Consider the following 24,390-nt stretch of genomic DNA (forward strand, 5'->3'; position numbering starts at 1 on the left):
ACTTGTATGTCTTGTGATTGTTTTTTTTAAACAACCACAAACATCAGCATATTTTATTAGGACTTCAGGTGCTAGAGTTGCACAAATAGTTGTGCATCATTAAGTTTAAAGTAAAGGATACATGGGTTAAAGAATTTCTTAACCACGACTAAAGTTGGTGGTGGCAGGATCATGCTGTGCGATTCTTCTCTTTAATAGGAATAGAGAAACTGGTTGAAAGTTTTGGGAGTCACATAAATGTCAATACTGGAAGAAAAGCTGCTAGTCTTCTGAAACTGGGATGGAGAGTGACTTTCCAGTTGGAGAATGACTAGAAATCTACAGCCAGAGTTACATCAGAATTATATTAATCAAATAATATTCATGGGTTTGAACCATCTAGTCAAAGTCCAGACCTAAATTCAATTGAGAATCTGTGACAAGGCAAACTTTGCAGCCTCCGGTGTGCTAAGTTAACATACATACTCCAAAAAGTTACAGTTGCAGTGAAAGTTGTTTCTATCAAATATTGACTCAAAGGAACACAAATATGTGCCACAGTTTCCATATTTTTATTTGTAAAAATATATATATTGTATTTCTGGTAGGTTTAAAATGGCTATATCATTGTTGTTGCACTGCATTCTTTTGGTCACCTTCGCGAGTTAGAGGCACTACATTTGGTTTGTATTTGTTTGTTTGCAGGGGTATGCAAAGCATTGCTACTGGCTTGGCTTGCAGCAGTATATACATCTCCTCCTAAAGTGGCTTCTCTGACTGCCCCCTTTAACTCGGCCGTAAATCAGGCGGCTGTGGGAGTGCTGAAAGCTCCTCTAGTTTCAATATTCCACCATGATGACCAACCCCACAGCAGCACACGCAACATCGCTCATCTCTGCCAGGATGTCTTTATGCCCCCTCTGCCACCTCCTAGCCTCTCATTATTTTTTATTATTAGTGCACCAGTGTTTGCAGTTTGTCATTGTATGACACAAGTAAATATGTTTCTGTAAAACTAACTCTGGAGAGTTGGTTTTACAGAATCCTAAAATTAAAGTCTCGTCTGAATGACTCTTGTTTCAGCAGTGTTGCCACTTTAAATTACACTTTGCAAGCTAACCTATTTTGTTTTCTCCCTTTCTTGTCTCATCTTGCTCCCCACCATCACCTCGTTGCGTCCTGCCTGACTCGGCTCTTCAGCACGGCCAAATATAACGTTCTCACCTTTCTCCCGCGGTTCCTCTACTCGCAGTTCAGAAGGGCAGCCAATGCCTTCTTTCTCTTCATTGCACTCCTGCAGGTAAGATTTAGTAGTTTTGTGTTTCTATGATGCAAAAATATTAATAAAACAGCTACATTTGTCAGTACTGAGATAAAATTGTAGCTATTTGGTTAATTACTTTTTTTTTCCCCAACCACACTTTGCGTTGACCTAGACACCACTTCCTGGAAGGTCATGTCTGTAATTTCATATGTACACACAACCACACACACACACACCCGCACACACACACACACACACTCAGAAGCAGTATTTTATATAACTTGATAAAAAATACACACAATTCTACACCTACTAACTCAACATGCATCAAATGACATGAAATATGTCTTGTCTTGTATATGAAATACAGGTAGCTGCTTTAAGGTACTACACTGCAGTGCAGAGAATGCTGCAATTTGAATTTCAGGTGTTTGGAGCTCACCAGCAAACAGGAGAAAACTGAGAAGGGAACAGCACAAAAACTTGAGTTTTTGTCTTTATATTTGAGCTGACAGACTCTCCCACTTAGAGAAAAGCTGTGCGGTTAGGAAATAACTCCATCCAGTGTCCTTTTGAATCGCAGCCAGTGTGAATCCTCGTTTCCTGCCGTGTCAATATGTCGACCTTGAATAAAACAGCCATGCAGATGAACGAGACGGGAAATCAATTTCCAAGTTTCTTTCCAGCGGTATAATACTGATTTATCACTGTGGATTTGCTGCTGTTTACATGTTAAGGCCCAGCATTGGGGCTGCAGCTAATAATTATTTTAATAATGGATTAATCTAGTGATATTACTAATGATTAATCAGATATAAAAAATGGCACTTTCTACCACTTTTATTTAATTAAATTAAGCCTATTTTACACAGTATTAGAAATACATTAAAATGTTCAATACATTAATTAGAAATGAAATGGAAAAACACATTTTTGCCTATAATGGAATAACATAGGATTCCTTCAGTGTACGCTTGACCATTTTAACAAAAGATGCATTTGTAGCTATAAAAATACTTTTCTAATCAATTTGCTATATCAGTGCAGTGTAGGACTACTTGCTGAGTATGTTTTTACTAAATAGAAACTGGATAACAAAAGGTGTTTAACATGAAATGTTTTTACAGAATTACAAAATTTACACCATATGAAGGTAAAACAGACAGTGTTTTTTTTATTGGTTTTTTTTTTAAATCTAAAATTCTGAATGTCGATGTGTTTTTGTCCAGGTTTCTCTTTAATTCCTTCATGTACTGAATTAAACTACCTCATCTATCAAAGGACCTGTATCACTTTTTGTATTGCGTGGCGATCCTTCTGAAGAAAAGCAATCACTTGTCAGACCTCTAAGAAACTTGGAAATCTGTTTTTCTAGTAGATGGACACAACATTTATAAGACCTGATGAAAATGTGCCTTTAAATGTTTGTTGCTTGTGCATACTGCTTATCAGATGAAGGACGGCATTTAGCGATGTAAGTTTTTAGTTTAACCAAGAGAAGCTGTTGGGAAGAGAAATGAAGCATTAAAACGTTCTCTGTTGCGTCAGTTGTAAAATACAGCAACTTTACTAGTGGGAATTTATGACCCCGAATCAAAATAAAAATTTTTTTTTTAAAGGATAAAAGCTTCAGAAAAAACAGTCACTAAAATCCAACCTAATATTGTGACATTGTGTTTTATTTAGCAAATCCCAGATGTGTCCCCCACTGGTCGCTGGACCACCCTGGTGCCGCTGATCTTTATTCTGGTGGTCGCTGCGGTCAAGGAAATAATTGAAGATCTGGTAAGACATACATCAGTCAGAATGGGGCTTTAGCTTCTTCAGTTTGTTTACAGTTTAATTTTAGGCCATGTGTCCCTTTTCATAAACGCAATCGGTAGGTATGTTCCAGTCTTATTCTTTATTAAAATTAGTTGATATGAATCAAATATGTTTGATTGAAAAAAGCAAAAGCAGAAGAAATCTGCAAGGAGGGAAAATACTTTTCCACAGCTCTGTGTATCATGAGCAGTGAACTGTGGCCTGTTGGCAGAAAGCAGGTTATAGTGGATATGACCACGCCACACACACAGCCATGCCATCAAACACACACACGCAAAACATGCACACTCATTTCTGGGGCCCCAGCTGTGCCAACTGGACCCAAAAACACATTTATTCAATTAACCTAGATACTCAGTGCTCACACACAAAGACGGCTTGTACAAAATAAAACAAAGTGACTGCCCTGAGCTGTTGAACAGATGCTTTAAGGTGCTTTAGATTGATGCGAGTTTGGTTGTGTGTTTGATAATCTTTTGAATAAAACTAAACTAAAAACCAGCTGGGAACAAAGAAGGTTATTGGGCCTCAGGCCCCCTGATCCAATCCCGGGTGAGCAGCAGATAATCGTTGGATGTGTTGTTAGTCATATTGTACTTTGGGTGGGTTAATAATGTTGAAGTCAAACTACAAATATGTGCATTCTGCAGTTGGTGTGTAATCCACTCAAGCCTATCTTAGCGAAAGTGAGAGAATGTTGCATTCCACTGTATTGCAGTGACACTGCAATGCGATCCCTCGCGCAGGTCCCGGTGGGCAGTTACTCTATACTACACTGTAGCGTCTATCGCGTGCTGAAGGCACCAGCGCAGCAGTTTTTGTCTCCTGGCCTGTTGTGGAAAACATGGGAACAGAGTGGATGATGACTCCATCTTTATCGCTGAAGGTCACCTGCACACACGTCTGTTCTCTGTACTGCGCTGTCCCTCACAAGTTGACCTGACAGGCCAGCATCGACCCCTAACTTCATGAATCATGCACACACTGTACAGCGCACGCCTTACTTTGTTGCTGGCTGTCTCTTCCGCAACAGCCTCAGGCTGTTTGTTCAGAGCAGTTCTGCCATCATTCAGATTTAAATGTCTCCAAATGGGAACATAATAGTGCGACTTTGTAGTAGCTTCATTTTAACAGCATCGGTTGCATTTTATTGCCATGCTTGACCTGGAAATGAAGGCTAAAACAAATCTACGGCAAATGCTGCTTTCATCTTTGCGTATTTTTTTTTGACTGTGTTGGAAGTCTGTAGAGGCCTGATGATGGAGGACTTGTGCATAACCTCCACACTTGGCTCACCTTTTGCTGCACTGTGAGCTTACACACATTATTTAAATACAGTGCATCTCATTTTCTCTTTGCCTAGAGACCAAAGCAGTGAATATGAGGACAAGTGAAAAGCAGCCAAACCTATGTAGGTGCTCCTTTAAACGTATTTCTGCTCTCCTAACACGTCTTGCCTCAAAATAGGCGCAGGTCTATCTGTGGCGCCACACCTAATAGTGTGGATGAATGAAAACGGGCTGACGGCTTGAGCACAGGGCATGATGAATGGGGTTCGGAGAAGCAAACTTTTTCTGGGAATAGTGTAGCCAGAAAAAGACTGAAGTCATGCACCGCAGACAGGTCCATTCATTAAAAAGTACAGCATGATGCAGGGATATTAAATATAATTTTATTTAGCCAGCTGAGTGTGGAAGGGAAGACAAGTTGTCACAGAGAGAAAGAGTTTAGTATCTGGAGATGTCACTGTCATTCACCTGCTATAGTTCAGGATTTCTATGCTGTCTGGAAGTTGATTTTAATATGTTATTATCAGCACAGAAAAGAAGAGTATGGGAAAATATTACCATCTTCAGACTTTTTCCCCTGTCCCATCATCTAAATTCTGTCCTTATTTCCTTCCTTGTTTGTGTCCTCCTTGTCTTCCTCGCTCATACTTTCTTTCGGTCCTTCCTTGTGTCCCTGGTTTTCCTCCCTTGTGTCATTCATTTCTTTTTTGTGGTGTTCCATCGTTCCTTTTGCCTTTTTTTTCCCTTGCATCCCTTCTTTTTCTAGCCTTTTATCCCATTTTCCCTCTTTTTGTCCTTCCTTGTGTCTTCATTCTTCCTTCTCTTCGTATATCTTCCTGCTGGGTTTCTGTGCATCCTTAAATTCATTTATCTAAAATTAAAACCTTAGAATTTCCTAAATTCATTTAAAATGTTAGTCGGCCTTAAGATCTTAAGATCTTAAATTTTATTTAATCTTTCATATTCTATGTAATTTATTTTTCTTGCTTCATTTTTCTGCCAAGCAAACATTTTAATTGAGCTGAGAAATCTTCCAGTCTGTGACTTGAGGCTACCGCTAACTAGCTGCAAATTTACCTTTGCTAGCTAGCTAACTTTTTTCGTCTATAATGGGAAAGTGTAAATCTATCATTAGTGGCTGGACTGGCTCACTTCAGTTTCCAACCCATATGGCGTTAAGTGCATTTGTGCAAAAAATTTTGGCACAGCTGCTCTATGAAATGTGTAATTTTCTTTTGTACAGTTCTGTCATAATATAAACCTTAAATTTAATTCATAATGGTCTTTAAAAAGGTCTTTAAAAACCTTAAATTTGAGTTAGTGAAACCTGTAAGGAGTCTGTCCTTTCTTCCTAAGTGTTTCTTGCTGATTTGATAAATGATGCCTGTCATCTAAAATGTAAACAGCCTGTATTAGCGCACGCTGCTCTGATGGCGGCTGTTTAATAAAATAAATGTTTTGAGTGACAGTCTTGAGGGGCTGAATTTGTTGCAGATTAAATTAGATTACCTTGGTGCAGGTCTCTTTTCTTGTAAACAGGTAGTTAGCGGAGATGTAGGTGGATGTGTCCTCTCCTTGTTAATCAACTAGAGCACACGTTGCTCTCAGGAGCTCAGTTTTAATGCACAGTAATCATTTTAATGAGATGGGTGCAGCAACTCGTTGTTACTCAGCGTGATGCTGGTTGACAAGCTGTCCCTTGGAATCAGCTGCAGAAATCACAGCTGATTGTGTGATTGTTGAGCAAACAAGCGGGGCACAAGGGGAAGAAGTGTTGCTCTTTGTCCTGGTCACGCAGATCTGTTCAAACCCCTTCAACTTTTTCACATTTTATGCAACTGCCATAAACTTCACCTTCACTACCCACCAAAACATAACTGTCCACCTCGACTTGACAGTGACAGAGATGAAAACATTAATCAGCCTCTGAAGGAGCTGCAGAGATTCATATAGCTCAGGTGGGGAGAATTTGTTGGCAGGACAACTGAAATACACCGCATAGTAGAAAGCAAATCACAGGGTAATGAGCAAATTATTAAATTCTCCTTAATAAATTGAAAAATCAATCCATTCTTTTTACGTAAAGCATAACACGACTGAGATGCAAATGCTTCCGTTAAACCCATTATGTGACAGTTTTTAGATCAACACTTTAATCCCTCCTGACTTTTCTCCATCTGTCAGGTGACCCTGCAGGGATAACTGAGGAAAGTTAAGCTGTAGATTTAGAACCCCTATTGGGACCACAAAGGAGAAAAACGCTGCAGTGGTTTTATCCACATTCAGATAAAATGCTGAATGATGTGGCTGTTGAAAAGGCTACACAGGCTCGGTGGGAAAATCACTCTGGATTGTCAGTGGTGGTCTAAAAATCACTTCAGCTCTATGATGCTAATTTATGTATCTGCAGCTCTTTCAGTGTAAAAAGCAACTTCTTACACTGAAAGATATTTATTAATAAAATAACATATTTGGAATACAGTTTTTGTAATCGCATTTATTTTATGTCCCAACATAAAGTGTGCTCAAGGTAAATGTTTGTTCTTTACAGAAACGCCACAAAGCTGACAATGTTGTCAACAAAAAGGAATGTCAAGGTACTGAAAACACTCTAATGCTTTGTTGAAAACCATAGAATTTGTTTTTGCTACATGTATACAGAACATCAGTGTCAGTATTGTTTTCTACAAACAATTCTCTTTGTCTCTATGTTATTCCTGTTCTGACTTCCTCTTTTGTCTTTGGCTCCAACTTCCTCACCGTAACTCATGAATCACCACAGTCTTAAGGAATGGGGCCTGGGAGATTGTGCACTGGGAGAAGGTATGTGCCCACAGTTTGTCACCGTTTCTCATTTCGCTAATAGGAGTTGAGACACCTTTATACTCCGATTCCCTTTAGTGTGCATTCTAAAATAATTATACAGCATGCCCATATGGGGGTGGCCTTTGGAAAGTGAGACCAGAGGACAAAGCGGAGGTTTCCCCTCATGATCCAGTTTTTTAATTTCTGTTGCAAAACCAGGGCAGCTGTAGGGAGAGTGTCTTTAGGTAAAACAGAACCGCTTGCCATATCTGCTCAGCTTTTAGTAAGAACATTTTGGCTCATGTTTTTGAACATTTTTCAGACAATACCGCTGTGATTTATTTCATGATGTATTTGTGGATTTCTTCTGAAGCATCAGCAGACTCAATGTAATCATGCTGCAGTCTTTCTCATTGTTACTCTGCAATAAAACTCGCGTATGCAGGTTTGTGTGAAGAGCAGAAAGATGTGCGTAACACCTGTAAAAGAGACTGCCGTCTTGTATTGAGGGCTCCCAGGTTGTCTCAGGGTTCAAATGCAGTCTGAAAAGGTCTGTGCAGCAACAACTGAGAGAGAGGGGAGGATCGACACAATCTAAGCTCTATGCCACTAAAGAAAAGTCTAAAAGCACATTTTAATGGATTTTGAAACCATGATAAACGCTTCATGGCTTGTGTGAGAATTAGTTTTTTTCCTCCTTCAGCTCTACAGATGCAATTTGAGATCAGGCTGAAATTATTGTAAACAAACCTTCCCAAAGTAGGAGTTGGTGCAAAGTTTACAAGAAGTAGAGTTGATCATGTGTGCTCTAAATTTAGTTCCTGTTGGATGGAAATCTATGCCTCTTTCCTTTGGTTCCATGCTAATGTCTCAACCCGTTATAGACTTGGGATTCTCTAAAAAGCCAAAGTTTAAATAATTGATGAGTTTTTCCACTTCAGCATGCATTTTACAAAAGCATGCTCTGTTCCAAATTTTTGTCCAGTGGTGTTTGTTCCTCTTTAGAGCATCTTGAATGAAGCCAAAGTGGCAAACTTGCATTTTTTTATTATTATTATTTTAAGTTCTTGTCACTTCTTGTCATTTTTATGTGCAGGAGAGAATTGTATATAATGCATTTATATAATTCCTTGTTTTTTTTTCATCAGGAAAGAACAGAATTGTATGAATGTTGCCTACTTTAGCTCATGTTCCCATGCAGATACTTGTCATATCCTGATTTATCACAGTAAAAATGTTAATTAGAAACTATACAAATGTTTCTGTTTTAGTTGCTGCCTGATGAACTGTGTGCAGGGTTCAGTGGTAATGGAAGACGACTTCAGCTGCTCCATCAGTGTCTTCTCATTACTATTACATGTTTCTGTGGTTTAATGTTCTCCCTGTTTTTTTATCATCCCAGCTGTGAATTTTTATTCCCATTGCTGATTTTACGTTTTCTGTGCTGTTTTATAGGCAGCACGCAGCAGTAACCAGTTTATTTTTCACAGGTCGAAGTGGGTGATATTATTAAAGTAAATGGCAGTGATTTCGTTCCTGCGGATGCTGTCATTTTATCATCCAGGTATAGGAATCAGCCACGATGCAAGATTATTTTTTTTTAGGAATCTCTTTCCCCGTTGCCCTTTTTCTTCTTACACTCTCAGCTCACGTTAAAGAAGTGATGGTTTGTTAACTCTTTGAGTCAAGACTTTCAACAATTAATCTGATGCACAATTAAAAATAAACTTTTGTGTGAGGTAATGACCATCACTTCCTTTGGTGGGTTGTAGGTAATGTGATTTTTGAACTAGATTTGAGCAATCATGTCTTCATAAGCCTATTGATCTCCTTCTCCTCTTCAGAAACTGTTTGGATTTGGTCTAGATTTGACTTTTAAAAGCATAATTTGACTCCTGTGTAATGTATAAAGGCAAGATCCTGCTCTGGTGAAGCAGTTTCACTGTTCAGCTTTTTTTTTTAATAGATGGTTTTGTGAAAAGGAGAACACATGGAGAAGCATACCTGTGATCACACAGGACTGATCATTGTGCTTTTCCCTAAAACTGAACCAGTTGTCTCTCTCCCCTTAAATGTTTTCTTGTTTTTTTTCTTTTCTTCTCCCATCCTTCCTCTTTTTTTTTTTTTTAAACCTCTCCTTCATCCTTTCTTGCCTCCTGTGCAAATTACTGCCACACTGCCTCTGTCTCGCCCCCTGCTGGTGTGTGGTTGGTAATATCAGGTGGCTGTTGGGGAAGTAGTCAGAGCTGCAAATGGAGATCATCTCCCGGCTGACCTCGTCATTCTGTCGTCCAGGTCAGCAAACCAGCAACATAACCAACTGAAACAGCGGTGGGAGAGATGGGGGGTGGGGCTTTGTTACAACTGGGATCAGACTTTATTTCCACTCTGCAGGAAAGAAGGGGCCTGTGACTTTTTTTTCGTCTCCGAAAACTTGTTAGTTAAGTTGGTTGCACTGCCTTTGTAAAGACTTTCATACCACTTTAACTTTCCACGTTTTGCTACATCACAACAATAAACATCAAATATATTTTGAGATTTTATGTCGCACGCAAACACAAAGAGGTGCAAAACTGTGGAAGGAAATAAAAAATCTGAAATATGTGGTGTGCATTTGTGTTTAGTGCCAATACTCCCAATTATAATCTAGTGCAACCAGGAACCTTCTGGAGCCACCTGTGTGTAATTTAATCTCAGTATAACTCCAATAATTTAATACATTCTACAGATTTTTAATTTGATCACTTAAGCTTATTTTATGCAATATTCAAAAAATTGCAAAAAAATTGTGAATAAACATAATTAAATTCCTTTTTTAAATAAAAAAATATTGTATTGCCTAAAATTTAATGGCAGCATACCTGTAGTGTACATTTGATTACTTGTAGCAAAAATGCATCTGCAGCTAAAAAAAAAAAAAAAAAAAAAAATCAAGCTCTGTTGATGTCTGGAAGAAAATTTGTCAGAGTCTGCTGGAGAATTGAAATGGGCAGAGGGTCACAATCCAGGAGGGCAGATATTCAGCCAGAGCTACAGTGGAATAGTTTGCTTCAAAGCATGTTCTTTAGTTAGGAGAAAGCAGATACAGCCAGACCTAAAGGCAACTGAACATTTTTGAAAGTGTATGAAAAGCGCTTTAGAGAAGCTCTCCATCCAATTTGACTGAGCTCAGGCTATTTTTCAGAAAAAAATAATGTGAAACAACCCACACATATGTTGTTTGTTTTGTGGTTGTAACTTGACAAAATGTGGTTTGAATACTTTTAAAAGGCACTGTACAAAAAAATCTTTAAAAAACTTTCAAATTATGATTTTGCTTTAAAAATCACTGTTTACTCTTTTACTATGATATTGTGATGTCCTTTAAACCTAACACTACTAAGTGCTCAAAAGGAGACTCCCTCTATATCATGCTCTCTTTTGGGTGTGAATATATATATATATATATATTTTGTATTCATATCCTTGCATGGCTTGCATTGCATTGCAGCCTGAATGTATCAGCTTTATTTGAACAGCTTGCATGCAGTCACATTTCAAGATGAAATCCGGAAGCCATCTTGGATTTCTATTATGCTAATTTACTGCAACGCATTCGTGCTTTTTCACTTCAGTTTTAATTCACTTTGTCATCGCTGGAACATCCTCCTGCTCATTTTTATCAAATCAAGTCTTTTGTGTGAGAAGATTAATCTGTTAGCAGGGCTGCTAACCGGCGACCCAACTCAACATTTAACCTCAGGCATGCGCTAACCCGCTGTCAAGAGTCTGTCTGAGACCCATTTGTTTGCATTATTTGTTGTGCTTGGTATGCCTGCTTGCTCCTGTCACCCTGCTCTGATGTTTCCTCTCCCTGTTCCTTTTGGACTTTATTCTTGCTGCTCTGGAAAGATAGTTTAACTCATGGGAAACAGCAGCCCCAAACAAAAATGTTGTCTGGCCTCTAGATGTTTGCTGTATATTAAACAGACAGCATCAAACATTGGTGGCGGTTTTTGCTGGCTCCAACATCTTTGTTTGTTGCACTTTAGTCTTGCTGTTTCTCTGCCGTAGCCTCTTAATCCGTTACTGTAGCTTTTTACTCATTGATTTCCTGTTAACGGTTTGATAAGGAAACATTCTAAGCAAATCAAAGTTTAATTCACACTGATACAGAACATCACTGAATACAAATTGCTCCAAGATTCTGTGTCCTCTTCCTCCATAACAGTGAACCACAGGGTATGTGCTACATTGAAACATCTAATTTGGATGGAGAAACGAACCTTAAAATCAGACAGGTTGGTGTATATTCTCTTTTTTTTTTTTTTTGTTGCAGTACATAGGTTTACAGAATAGAAGGAAATAAAGCTGTGTTTTGGTCACAACTACAGGGTCTCCAAGTTACTGCAGACATAAAGGACATTGACAACTTGATGCGGCTGTCAGGTCGGATGAAATGTGAAAGCCCAAACCGGCACCTGTATGAGTTTGTTGGAAACATCCACTTGGTTGGACACAGGTGAGCTCAGTTTCAGCCCTGCGTTTCAAATTATCTGCCTCACTTTCCATCTCAGGAAAAGAAGGCTTTCTGACTTTCATTTGTCAGAATGTCTTGCATTTTATGGTGTGAGGGAATAAATAAAAATTTCCAGCTGCAATCATATTCATTTCTTTTGGATGTTTTTAAATTGAAGCTCTTTGGTGTTTTTAGGACGTGATGAAATGATTTCAAATGTCTGCAGTAAAGAAGCATATTGGTAAACATCGCCTACCTTTTTTAGTATTACTTTAGAAAAAAAATTAACAGCATTCACGCTGCTCATTTTTGCCAAATGTGATTTTGGGGGAGGGGGGAAATCCCTTTTGACCAAAAAAACAACTTTATTATCGTAGAGCCTTTGCCAACTTATTTATGTCTAATTAATTTTCTCCTGCTCCCTTTGGTCATATAAATTGTATTTTAATAAGGGCAAGTTCTCAATAAACTTTGTTAAATCCACATACTTCAATGCTTTTGTTTGTCAAACACATAATGAATCTGCACTTTTATAAAAAGCTTCTCTGTAGGTATTAGGTTAATAGTGTCCACCCTCAAAACTGGTCTTTCTCTTAATAAACTGCTACATCTGTCAAAGGTGTCACTTGTATAATTTAAAGACATTTGTGATTTTTCAGCTGTAGCCACCTCTGCCATGGTTAGAGAGGAAAGTTAGAATCGGCCGATTCTAACTTTCTAACTAACTGTCTGCAGCAGGCTCTCATACAATGTCAAAATGAAAGTGGAGAGAGAAAAAAATCTGCATAAATTTAAATGAATTAGACATTCATTTAAATTAAGTTTATGTGAAGTTTAAAGTGAGGGGAGAATTAGCAACGGGTCCCTACAGACACCAATATTTGCGATTATTCGTTTCAGTCCTAAGTTTTTTTTTTTATCAGTTTGGGGAATGATTTCGGAGGGAAACGGAGGTAAAGTTTGAAAACCCTAACAGTTGTGGTGCTCTGTACCTCAGCACCATTCCTCTGGGTCCAGACCAGATCTTACTGAGAGGAGCCCAGCTGAGGAACACACAGTGGATCCATGGAGTGGTTGTCTATACAGGGCACGACACCAAACTCATGCAGGTAAAATCGTTTTTTGGAATTTCTGGTTTGCACCAACATTTGTTCCGTAGAGAAATGTTCTTGTGCATTGGTGCATTTGTCGAGGATATTGTAGCTGATGAAGGGTTAAAAGGATTGAACTAGCCACTACTGTCTTGGCTTCAACGCATTTAATTCTCTGAAGATATTTTGTAACAGACACCCATATACCAAATGTTCTTACTCCCACTTGGTAGTGAAGGGACACCGCAGTTTTATTCCTTTTTTTTTGTTTCCCATCTGCTCACATGTTGGTCAGAATTCCACCCGGCCTCCTCTGAAGCTCTCCAATGTGGAGCGGATCACCAACTTTCAGATCCTCGTGCTTTTCGGCTGCCTCCTGGCCATCTCCCTCATCTGCTCCATCGGCCAAACCATCTGGAAGTACCAGTACGGCGACGACGCCTGGTACATGGATCTCAACTGTAAGAATCTGGGCAGCCGTGGCTGCGCATCTTATTTCCACATATTGTGTCTCACTTGTTCATATCGGCTTTTTTCCTTTTGCCATTTTGAGTTCCTTAACAGCTAGTACGCGTTGTGTTTTTCTGTTGCTTTAGTTACTTTACATTTTGTACAACAAGTGAAATATGTGGCAATGTGGGAATAAGTAAAGTCAAAAACGTTGTTTGTGATGTGGATGAATGTCATTGAAACAGAAATGGTTGAATATCACTGCGCTGCTGTACTTTTTGGTTCTTTTCTAATGTTCTGTTTGATTTTTGTTTTCTTTGTTGTCGTTTTTTAACAGCTCCAGGTAACAACCATTTAAAAGCCTTGGCCATCCGTGAATGACCCTCCCTTACTAACCCCTTACTGAAGCTCTGCCTTTGCTAAGCAAATGAAGCCCCCTACCCTCGCCCCCTATATCGTTGTCCCACTTTGTATGGGCCCATGCCATGGACAAGCACAGACCAGGGATCCAACAATAGGTTTCTCCCCTCCAGCTCTCTTATACCTTCTTCCAGTTATTTTCAGTGCCTGATGCAAACTGTTTCACTTCTCTTCCTTGTTTTTTGATTTGTCACGTTAAACTCTTTGCAGTTTCCAGCTTCAGACCTTTTTTTTTTTTTTTTTTTAACTAATTTTTCCTGCAAGAAAGGCAGATGAGATTGTGCTCTTTTTTTTTTTTTTTTCATGGCAGGAAGCTTATGTGTTTGCAGCTAGAACATAACTTCTTGCAACCCAAGGGGCAAGAGCTGACATTTTCTAAATGCCTCTGCCGCCCTCTCACTCGCATTGGAGTTTCTCCAAGACGGATAAAAGAGGAAGGATGGTTGGTGGAAGGCAGCTTAGTTCAGTGCACTGCAGAAGTATCCACACTCTTTGAACTTTCCCATGTTTTGTCACATTACAACCTCAATCTTCCATTTATTAGGATATTATATGTTAGGGTTGACAGATATTGCCTAAAATCATATCAGACTCTACATGTAGCTCAGCGTCTTAAAGGGACAAGAACATAATCTGCTAAAAAAGTCCTTTTCATTTTTTTTTTATACAGAAATGGGCAAAATGATGTTGGTCATTGTCACATATTTTGGTGTTGGTTAATTTTCAGTTAATGGCCCAGGTCTATTATATGATCTGATTTGAAGAAGGGATATCAGACATGGCTTACAAATATATTTATTAATTTTAACTGCTCAGTTATATGAAAAAAAAGAAAAAAACCGTTCACTATATATCTCAATATTATTTGATTTGATGTAGTTATTTTAAGATACTTTAAAAAGAGTAAACTTCCTTGAAAGATGAAATTAACCTGAAAAGGTGAAGGATGGGAACACTTGGAAGAGAAGCAGTCAAGTGATGCCAGATTACCTGGATGAGCTGTGGAGATCGAAAGCTCAGGTGGAAGTATCTCTGCACAGGACAACTATTGTTTTGCATTCTACAAATCTGTACTGGGAAAAAAAAGAAACTAAATATAGTTGCATGACATTTTTACCCATATTGATAGTCCATCAATATGCTGCTTTATTTTGTTTCAGTACGACACAGTGAAGTTTGTGGTTGTAATGTTACCAAATATTAAAATGCTCGATGGCTATGAATACTTTTGCAGAGCTCTGTATGTACTTGTATGTGTTTTTTCTGTTTTTTTTTTCTGAGTTGTTGGTCTGTCTTGATGAAGCTCTGAACCTGGTATGCAAAGTGCTTATCGTGACGTCTGCCATTTCTCTCTACCTTGATAGGCCTTTTTAGGACAGGTTGTTCCTCTGGCCAATTCAAGCTTGCATTACAACTTACATGGTCCCTTTTTATTCCTCCATAAAGTTAGTTTAGTTTCTGTCGGCTCAAAAAAAGGTTTTAACACTGTCCCCACAAACATTAAACCCTTCATCTAAAGGCTCGTATGTCAGAGGTCAAGGAAGTGTGAGTTGTAAAGCAAGTATCCATGTTGAAATACTTTTACTTCCATAAGGAGCTGTTGAGGCTCTGTCCAGTGCATATTATCCAACCTGTGATAAAAGAGAGGTGCAGAGATTGTCATTTATTGTGTTGACACTTTTTTATATAAATCCATCAGTTAATCAACATCACTCTAATAAATGCGGACAAAAATGGTCAATGTAGTGCTGACTCTAACCCCAGGTTATGCATTCTGATTGAATAAATGGATAAATTTGACTTTGAGATGTTCAAAAGTGCTGACACTGGTGATTGCATTTGATTGGGTTAGTGCATTGTGACAACTGATGCAGCTTCCCAGTATAAATATGCATAACCTTTCTTTCTGCTTTGGGTAGTTAACATGGATGATGGTGTAATTTATAATCATAAAATTTATACAATCAATAGATATTGATCCCTAAAATAATAATAATAAAAAACCCTTTTTCAATTTATTATAATTTAAAGTTGCAAGTGTAATTGAAAATAATAAAATAAAATGACCAACAATCCTGGGGAGTTTTGATCGTTTTAATTTGTATCTCGGAACATATTAACTAAAAAATATTTTCATTTTATGAATTAAATCTCTTAAAAAAAAAAAAAAAAAAAAGCTTAGCAATTTCTACTAAAGCTGCTGGATTTTATCAACGTGCTTGAAAGTAAGCTCTATAAAACATTGATTTTTCATCATAGGCAGCTGTTGTTGTTCACAAGCAAAAATACACAACTTCAGTTATGAAATTCAAAGTTAACAGAAAATACCACCGGCAGAGGATTAGATTACTGAAATAAATTGCTGGAGATGTTCAACCAAAGAGTGACCTTTGTCCTCGTCGTACTACGAAACTCCACCTTTAAAAAAAGAAACCCTTCCTCTTTATGAGGGCCATTTTTGAGGAACATTTTGACCCAGAACACGTACAAAGTCCCAGAAATGGTCCCTGCAGTGGAAACACGTCCATACACACTGGATGCAGTGTCTGGGTCTTTTTTGTCTTTCCATTGCTTGTTTTTAAACGGGGCGAGGTGAAACCTTGCAAATTTAAAAATTGGCTGCATAGTTTCACACACTTTCAGACAATTGGTTTCACATTTACTCAGCATAAATGTTAGTTCTGTTTTAAGGAAACACTTGTTGGATAGTACTACAGTTATAGTAGCTTTCAATGTGATTTGAATCATTTTGAATATTTATTTTTTTCCTATTTTAATGTGTGACACCCCAACTATATTCAAAATCTTAAAATAATGAAATCAGAAAATGCTATTCCTTTTTCTACTTTTACAGAAATCTTCCAAATCTTTTACCATTGCGTTAGATTAATCTAACCACTGATTACCCAAAGAAAATAGGAATCAACAGTATTTTTGCATCTTTTAACTTTGCCTTTGCATGTCCTGAATTGCTGGTTTGATCTATCAACTTTTAGTCCAGTATTACTTTATCTAATACCGACTTATTGCCAACATTCTTCTCTATCGTACTGAGCCTGCTACGTGAAGTAACCGAAATGGCGATCACACTTACACTTCTACTGATACAATCCACCCTCTCTTTTCCACTTTTTACCAGTTGAGAATGTGCTGTGGACTGAATCTCCCTCCTTTGTCTTGAGAGCATCTGAAATGTCTGTCTTCCTCCTCACTTCAAAAAACAAAGCATTATTCCCTTGTTTTCGTGTTGTAGCTGTAGCTTTCCATTGTGCCACTTCCTTTGTGTTGTGTAGTTTTCTTTGCTTATGAAATCATTCTGTCATGGGGAAGGGCTGGCCCTCTCAATCGCAAAGCTAAGCTCAAGGCTTGGGTTGAGGAAGGTAACATTTGCATCTCCTGCAAGCTGAGGAAAGGTAAATCACATCCCTCCTGTTTTCATATTTCGTGTCAGTGGGGTTACATGTTGGTCATTACCAGTTGTTTGGGGGCTTTTTGCTGGGACCGGTGTCATTTCTTGCATAGTGCTTTGTAGAATTCATTGCCTGGATCATGCTGGATGCCAAGGCTTAAATCTTTGGGACTTTGAATTGGATTGCTAATCGGTTGAGAAAAAAAATAGATGAGGTTGGGTGGAAGAAAAGACCACTCTCAGCTAATGCTCAACATTGGTTCAAAAGCACTTTGTGGATTGGCTGAATGTTGACCCTCAGCTGGAAGTAGCCTTTTGGCATTTTGATTTGACTAACTGTCATTACCAAGCAAAGACTGATGAGTTTTCTCCTGTTTCATTGTTTTTTGTCCAAAACATTTCCCCTGACAGATGGAGGGGCTGCCAACTTTGGCCTCAACTTCCTCACCTTCATTATCCTTTTCAACAACCTGATACCAATAAGTCTCCTGGTCACACTGGAGGTTATCAAATTCATCCAAGCCTTTTTCATCAACTGGGTGAGTCAATACTGTTCATTTTCATCTTGTCTCATTGTAAACACTGCAGGTTGACATGACTACACAAAATCAAATCATTGAAGGCTCTCACTATTTCTTCAGTTAAATATTGAAAATGCATTTCATCTCAAGTTTTCTAATGTTTTTATTGGTTTCTTGTATAAAGGAAATTTAGAAATTAAACCTTTTAAGTTGTTCACCGGTAAAAACGACTTCTGGTTCAATTCAACAGGACAATCGGCAAGCAGATGGTAAACAGAACTTAAATAAATTTGTCAGACACTACCATCATTCATGGAAATGTTTTTCTCAGCAAACAGATTCTCAGGTGTAGGCTTGGAATGCACACATGAAAAATGCTCAGAATATGTGCATCTCAATCCTACATGATCTGAAGTGTATGACTGAAGATGTAAAATGTTCTTATGGTAATCTTCCTAACTAGGTCAACCCACTAAGTATTCTCTCTGTGGAAGCACTTTTTTATGCTAACCTGCAAATACTTAGTCAGTTTTCACATTCTTAATAAAACTCCAGCAAATAAGTTCTGGGAACTTTATTCTTTTTTTTTCTCTTTTTTTTTTTCTTTTTCTCCCTTGCAGGTCAGAGTTATCTTTCAGATGCATTTTGAGTTTTTGCTTTAATGGCTGCCTTTGATCCCTTTTAGGACACCGACATGCTGTATGAGGCCACAAACACACCAGCTATGGCCCGCACGTCCAATCTGAATGAGGAACTAGGCCAGGTAAATGACTCGGTTTAAATGACTTTCTCTTACGGAAAATGTAAGGAGTTTTACGTGTGAATTTCGGAATGCACTGTGCACCCACAAGCGTTTTTTTCTACCCATACAGGTAAAATACATTTTCTCTGACAAGACAGGAACACTGACCTGTAATGTGATGCAGTTTAAGAAGTGCACCATCGCCGGTGTGGCCTATGGGTATGTCCTGCTTTCTCTTTTCCTGCTTTCCACCCCGCCTCCCATACCTTTGCCTCCCCCATAGACTTTATTAAATGCTGGGTATGCATCAGTGTGCATCTGGCATTTCTCTGTTCTTCTTCACCGTCTCATTAGCAGCTGCATCGGTGCTCTTCTGCTTCTGAATGTTAACTATAAATAAAACCTGGATAGAAATTTGCAAGCCAAGGCTCTTCACACCATCGTCTTCGCAGCCCTTTGGTGTTTGCAAAAGCTTGATTTTTTTTTTTTCTTTTTCCTGTTTATACTGTATCCTGTTATAGACGCTAATTATCCTCATATAAATGACATATTTCTAGCAACATTTTAACATTTCATTAAATCAGTTCTTGGATTTTTTTTTCTACTCTGATTTCAATTCTCTGCCTCAATGATTATCTTCAGCAAATGCAAAACAAGTGGGCGAGCTGAGTGTCTTCAGAGAAGCAAAGCAAGCGCAGGCGTGACAGTACATGATTAATCCCGTTAGGATTCAATTAAAACGTGTGATTGATGAAGTTCACACTGAAGGACAAAAGACATTATTTTATCTGGTTGTCTCTGCTCCCATTAGGCTGTGATTAGAACCACTGTAAAGACGCCTTGCTCATTCCCAGTGTTGGGAATAAGCAAGGCAAGCTCAACAATGTCACTCTCAAGAGTTACAGTGGAAAAGATGTTGTTGACGTGTTGCCTCCCAAAAATGGATGCTCGCATTTCAGTTTAAAAACTGTAGATGTAGAGGGAAGACAGATGTAGATTTTTTTCATTATATCTTTATCTTATATTTTTTCTCCTTTTTTGAGGGATTTACTAGTGTTTTGATTGAAACTCTTTTTTCCTTTAAGACTTTATTTTAGGCAGCAGTGAAAAGACGCATCAATTTCAAATTTAGCCATAAAAGGTAAAAGATTTGGGTTAATAAGCAGAAACAAAAAGTTTAGCAACACTTGTAGAACCTCGGACAGACACTTGCACGTTTGATTTATGTAATGTTGGGAAGGCTGGTTGACCTTTTGTTTTGTGTAAACGTTAAGATTTTTATAACTACACTGGTGTAAAAAAAACAACAAAAAAAGCATTTTTTTTAAAACTAGCACAAACGTCTAACTCCATTTTTCTTATATCTGAAGAATGTGGAGGTGGAGTGGCAGGGCTTTCACTGAGGTCTTGACATGTCGAAAATACAGTTTCTCTTTAAGTAGCTTTTCCATTTCTGTGTCGCCTCGGTCTTCATTTTAAACTGCCCAGTGATGTTGACAGTACCTAACTTTCAGCCCTCGTCTCTAAGTGACAGCTCGTATACCATAGAGTGTTTTTGTGATTGGATATTTGAGTTTCTAACCAGCAAGTCGCAGCAGGTCAAGCTGAAAATAGGCCATTTTCATCACCTGGCTTTTTTTCTTTGACTTTCCTCCTCTTTTTTTTTTTTTTAAATCTCTAAAATGGGTATCTGTTAAGTAAGGACTCATTTGTGCATCTATGAACAATTGATCAGCGGGAACAATTGCTGATGTTTGGTTCTATTCACACTTTTAGGCTCTCAAACTAAAACAGAGTGGTAAAACAAAATGCTGAATCGTTGTAGTTTGCAAAACAAAGAAAACCACGTAGTAGCTCCTTTGTGTTCTTGTAATAGATTTAATAAATCTATCAATCTGAAAATAATTCTAAAATCGGCAGATTAGCATACCAGCAAATATTAAGCATTTGACTCCACCTTGGAGTGTTGCACTAAATTAAGGGAAAATGGGGAAACGTTTTAAGAAATGCAAAGACAAAAAAAATGCATACTTAATCAAAAATAAATGTGAAATCATGTGCTTAGCTCCTACTGAGTAGCGTGACTTGTAATTTTTGTCTCGGCGCACATACAAAACCCCAACTGACACCGCCGCCCGCGTGTGCGCTTCACCACAAATTAAGTACTGCTGTAATTAATAAAGCCATGCCCAAGGGTGTAGACATTAATTAATTCCACTGGATTGGAGTACAAGTCTGAAGGAGAAATGATGTTAGTTTGAAAGAAAATGTCTCTCTGAACCCTTTGGGGTGTCTGGACTTTAGTGAAAGCATATATACGAGTTAAAATCCCAACTCACCAAACATAAGGTTGAAATTATCTTTATTATCTTTTGATAAAAAAACAAACAAACATTTGATGCCTAAAAGGTGCAGACAGACTTATTTGTTGTTAATATTGTTTCTTTAGCAAAGACTAAAGTCTCACAGAGCAAATGAAGACCTGTAGTGTTCTGGCGAGCTTCATTATCAAAAAGAAATCATTTTAGAAATCATGTAGTGGTACATCAATTGTCTCTGTAATTTTGAATGTATTCAGTTGAGTTTACATTATTCTTGATCACTGTAGAAATTAGTTTGTGATGCGCAAATGCTACACATTAATATTATATTCTCTTTTCTTTTATAACAAGAGGCAATTCAGATATTTGTTACTTTTGCTAATTATTGATACACAACTCACTGATGTCTGAACCTTTTGTCAAGTTGAACAATCAAAAGCTACATTTTCTTTTATATTAATGTAAAAAAAATAAAAAAAATGCTGTTGTACCAGATTAGTGCCATTCGTGGGGCCCCACAACATGTTTTCTCAACATGTTAGGACTGTTTCAGCAGCAAAAGTGGGACAAGAACAGTATTCAACAGTTGGTCATAATTTAATGCCTGATTGGTGTACTGTTATAGTTTTGAGGAGCTGCAACATTGAATACATAACATGAGCTGAATACCAATGCTTTCAGTTGCCGTCAGAGAACACATGCGTGTGTAAAGGATGATAATTGGATGCTTTGAGGCCAGGGCGGTTTGAGGCATAGAGAAGATTCCTGGTTTATAGAACGCCCCTCTGAAACAGCTACCACCCACCAGGCCATTCCTGCATTTCTTCTTCTTTACTCCCAGCTGCTATTTAAATGTAGTGCTGCTTGTATGTAGTCCCTTGCAGTAAAATCAATGTGGTGCATCTGAATACTTAATTAGGGAACATAGTAAGTTATCTGACCTCTGATACTTTAACAGCCTCATTTTAACTCCAGTCCCTGGCACCTGAACATTCACACACATTAACCAAACACTTTGTCATCAAGATGCTTTTTTTTTTTTTTTCCACCTTCGCTCCAGCAGCCATGTCCCTGAAGCTGAGGAGGGTAGTTTTGCAGAAGAAGACTGGTAAGATGATTGGTGTGAGAAAAAAAGAAAAAAACTTTAAAAAAAACTGGCTGTTCTCCCTGCCTTTGTGATGTATTAGTGCTGCATTGCCTTGTTGAAATGGTGACTTTGAAAACAATACCTCAGTGTGTGATTCCTCTCTGTGGCCGTGCAGTACTCTCTGGATGTGTTGTGTGTGACTGACTCTTAACACCATGTATATCTGTTGTGATACAGATGACTATGGTTAATATTTGTGGCAATTCTTTAAGAAAAAATTGTGTAACTTTGTTGAATGCATGCATACATCTGCAGGTCTGATTTGATAAAATAATCAGAAAAAACATTCACTGGTAGTTATTGAGACTGAAACTGTGGTTTTCATTTGGCACATTTGTTTGACTTTGGCAATGGCTGCCACTTATATTTATAGCCTCCTCTCTTTCATATATTTGCTGCATGGGTTTGACTTATCCATTCTAAGGACGATTTAAATCTGTTAAATATACTTTTGCAGGCTTCCTCCAAAGACAATTTCTTGACTGAACTTTTTCTTAAAATTGAAACATTAAAAAAAAAAAGCAAGCGAGTCAGTAAGTTCACTTATGAGTTATTTCCCTCTCATAGCTGGAACAGGACAGCGGGGTGTGTAAAAGTTGTGATCTATATCGGATCCCTGATTATTGACCATGAACTGCCTTCACCCTTGTTCCCATAGCGACAGGACCTGAGCGTGCTGGCGGATAATCAATATCTCGATCTGTTCTCACCCAGTCTAGCTTCTAGCAAATTTCATTGAGAGAAAAGACGTGGCAAGCTGCTCTGCTTGTATCATATAATGATAGAAAACATCTGAGGAAAGAAATGCCACATTTAGGCCTTTTTATGAAGTAAACCTTTATTCAGTGACCTGAGCATGGATAGCTTTCTAAACACTAGTTCATGATATATAAGGAGTCTTGATTTTTCATATATCATTATCCTTTCCCTAAATTTGTCTCGTTCTTTAATTTTTAAGCTGGCTATCAGGTTGTCTTTCGTGGTTCTGTACTCCTCATCCTGTTGGATTGGAAAGAGTAACAACAGCCTCTGTAAACTGTCAGTCAAACTCAGTGCTTTGGGCAACGCTGCTGTCTGCCTGATCTATAGGACTCTATTTATGCTAGAGTCAGATTGATCCCTGCTGGACACCTAGTGGGAGACTAGTGGCTATTTATACATTTACTTCCCTTCTGTTACAAGGATGAAAAAATATATGAAATCAGCAACCCTTATTTTGAAACTTTCTTTAGAAAACGTATATCTTAATAAAGTGCAATGACATTAATGTATTTCAGTAATTTATTGCCTTTAAAACTCATCATCAGTGTCCCCAAACTCAGTTTCTCAGATGAATAGAATATTACGTTGAACTTGCCACACATTAGTCTCAAGTCTCTCCGTAAACATATTTAGTCAAGCCTCAAGTCCTTAGCTTTCTGTTTTATACCCTAAACAAGTAAATTAACAAAATACATATAATTTAATTACTGTAAAAAAAAAAAAAGATTACCAAGTGTTTTTGTTTGGGTTTACTGGGGAATCGTGTCATGAGACTTTAGAAACCAGATTTCAGTTTCGCTCAAGAAATAAAATCCTTGTTGCTTGTACACAGACCAAACATTCTCCTTCCGCTCAACTTCCCAGAAGTATTCTTGGTTGCAACACTCTGAGCAACCAGCTTCTTAGCATAACTGCAACAGCAATCCTTCGCTTGACTGTCACCGATCACGTAACACTTCTACATTTAAAAAATCCTTCTTTTGGTCTCCTATAATATTCATTAGCCGTGTAAGCGCTAATCATCTAAATTAATTGGAATAAATGGTTGAAATGTATCACTCTGTGTGTAATTAATCCATAAAATGAGCTTGAATAAGCCAGGTCAAGAAGTAATTAGCCATTTACATGAAAACAGGGATTAATGTTTGAGGGTGGACTCTTTATAAAATAATAATCTTTCATATCAGGGCTTTGTTTTCGGAATTATCCGCTTCTGGCAAAGAGGAGACAATCCCAAGTATTCGCTCTTAACATTGCTTTCTTGAAGCCCAAGAACCCGACATTAGCATTCTGCCTGCAATGTAGTTAATTCAATTTATGTCAATACTGCTGGCACACAGCACTGATTGCACTATTAACTCTTAGAGATCTGTCAGCACTTGGGTAATAAATCAAGTGAGAAGCAGGGTCATTTTTCTCTTAGACTTGTGGAGAACACGTTTCTTTTGCAACCACAGGTGTCATATGGTGCTGCCTTTACATATGTTATTCTTTAGAAGTACTCTTTAGTTTTTAAACCTAAGATATTGTGTAGTTTCTGAGAAACTATGAATGATATTCAAGTTTTTCCACACTATGCACTATTAATGTTTGCAATTAAAGTTGATGGAGATATTTGTATAACTTCTAGGTTTTCAGAAAAGAAAATGTGGACAAGAGTTTGATCGGCCATTAAAATAATTTTCTCTGATGGTGCAATAGCAGGAAATAAAATAACTTAAATTTTGGGGAAATCCAGAAGTTCTTGTGGAGTCTTTATTCTTTTGTCGTCATCTCCATTGCTGTCAAATTGCGCCTTGATTGTAATGTATACCGCTCATCTGTTATTTACCAGTCAAGTCTATTGTTTGGTAACTTTCTAGTCCGCT

General features: G+C 38.0%; 1 protein-coding gene across 7 annotated transcripts in view; it reads left to right on the forward strand.

Annotated features, from left to right (window-relative positions):
* The window catches only part of atp8a1 (ATPase phospholipid transporting 8A1), a 101,034-nt gene that overhangs the window by 20,996 nt on the left and 55,648 nt on the right, over positions 1-24,390 (forward strand). For 2 of the 7 annotated variants that reach the window (XR_014089294.1, XM_008420549.3), the window contains exons 3-15: positions 1,180-1,279; positions 2,930-3,028; positions 6,908-6,953; positions 7,139-7,179; positions 9,383-9,456; positions 11,372-11,441; positions 11,535-11,662; positions 12,657-12,768; positions 13,046-13,211; positions 17,441-17,568; positions 18,236-18,313; positions 18,423-18,511; positions 21,674-21,721. Coding sequence is in view for 6 of the 7 variants with exons in the window: in XM_008420549.3 (XP_008418771.1) it covers positions 1,180-1,279; positions 2,930-3,028; positions 6,908-6,953; positions 7,139-7,179; positions 9,383-9,456; positions 11,372-11,441; positions 11,535-11,662; positions 12,657-12,768; positions 13,046-13,211; positions 17,441-17,568; positions 18,236-18,313; positions 18,423-18,511; positions 21,674-21,721 (1,179 nt within the window). In the remaining variant the exon portion in view is untranslated. Of the gene's footprint in view, positions 1-1,179; positions 1,280-2,929; positions 3,029-6,907; positions 6,954-7,138; positions 7,180-8,651; positions 8,726-9,382; positions 9,457-11,371; positions 11,442-11,534; positions 11,663-12,656; positions 12,769-13,045; positions 13,212-17,440; positions 17,569-18,235; positions 18,314-18,422; positions 18,512-21,673; positions 21,722-24,390 lie in introns of all 7 variants that reach the window. The other 5 variants (XM_081611683.1, XM_008420551.3, XM_008420550.3 and 2 more) reach the window with 5 other exon arrangements.

Source organism: Poecilia reticulata, chromosome 10 (assembly GCF_904066995.2).
Source record: "Poecilia reticulata chromosome 10, P_reticulata-male-v2, whole genome shotgun sequence".
Classification (NCBI taxonomy): Eukaryota; Metazoa; Chordata; class Actinopteri; order Cyprinodontiformes; family Poeciliidae; genus Poecilia; species Poecilia reticulata.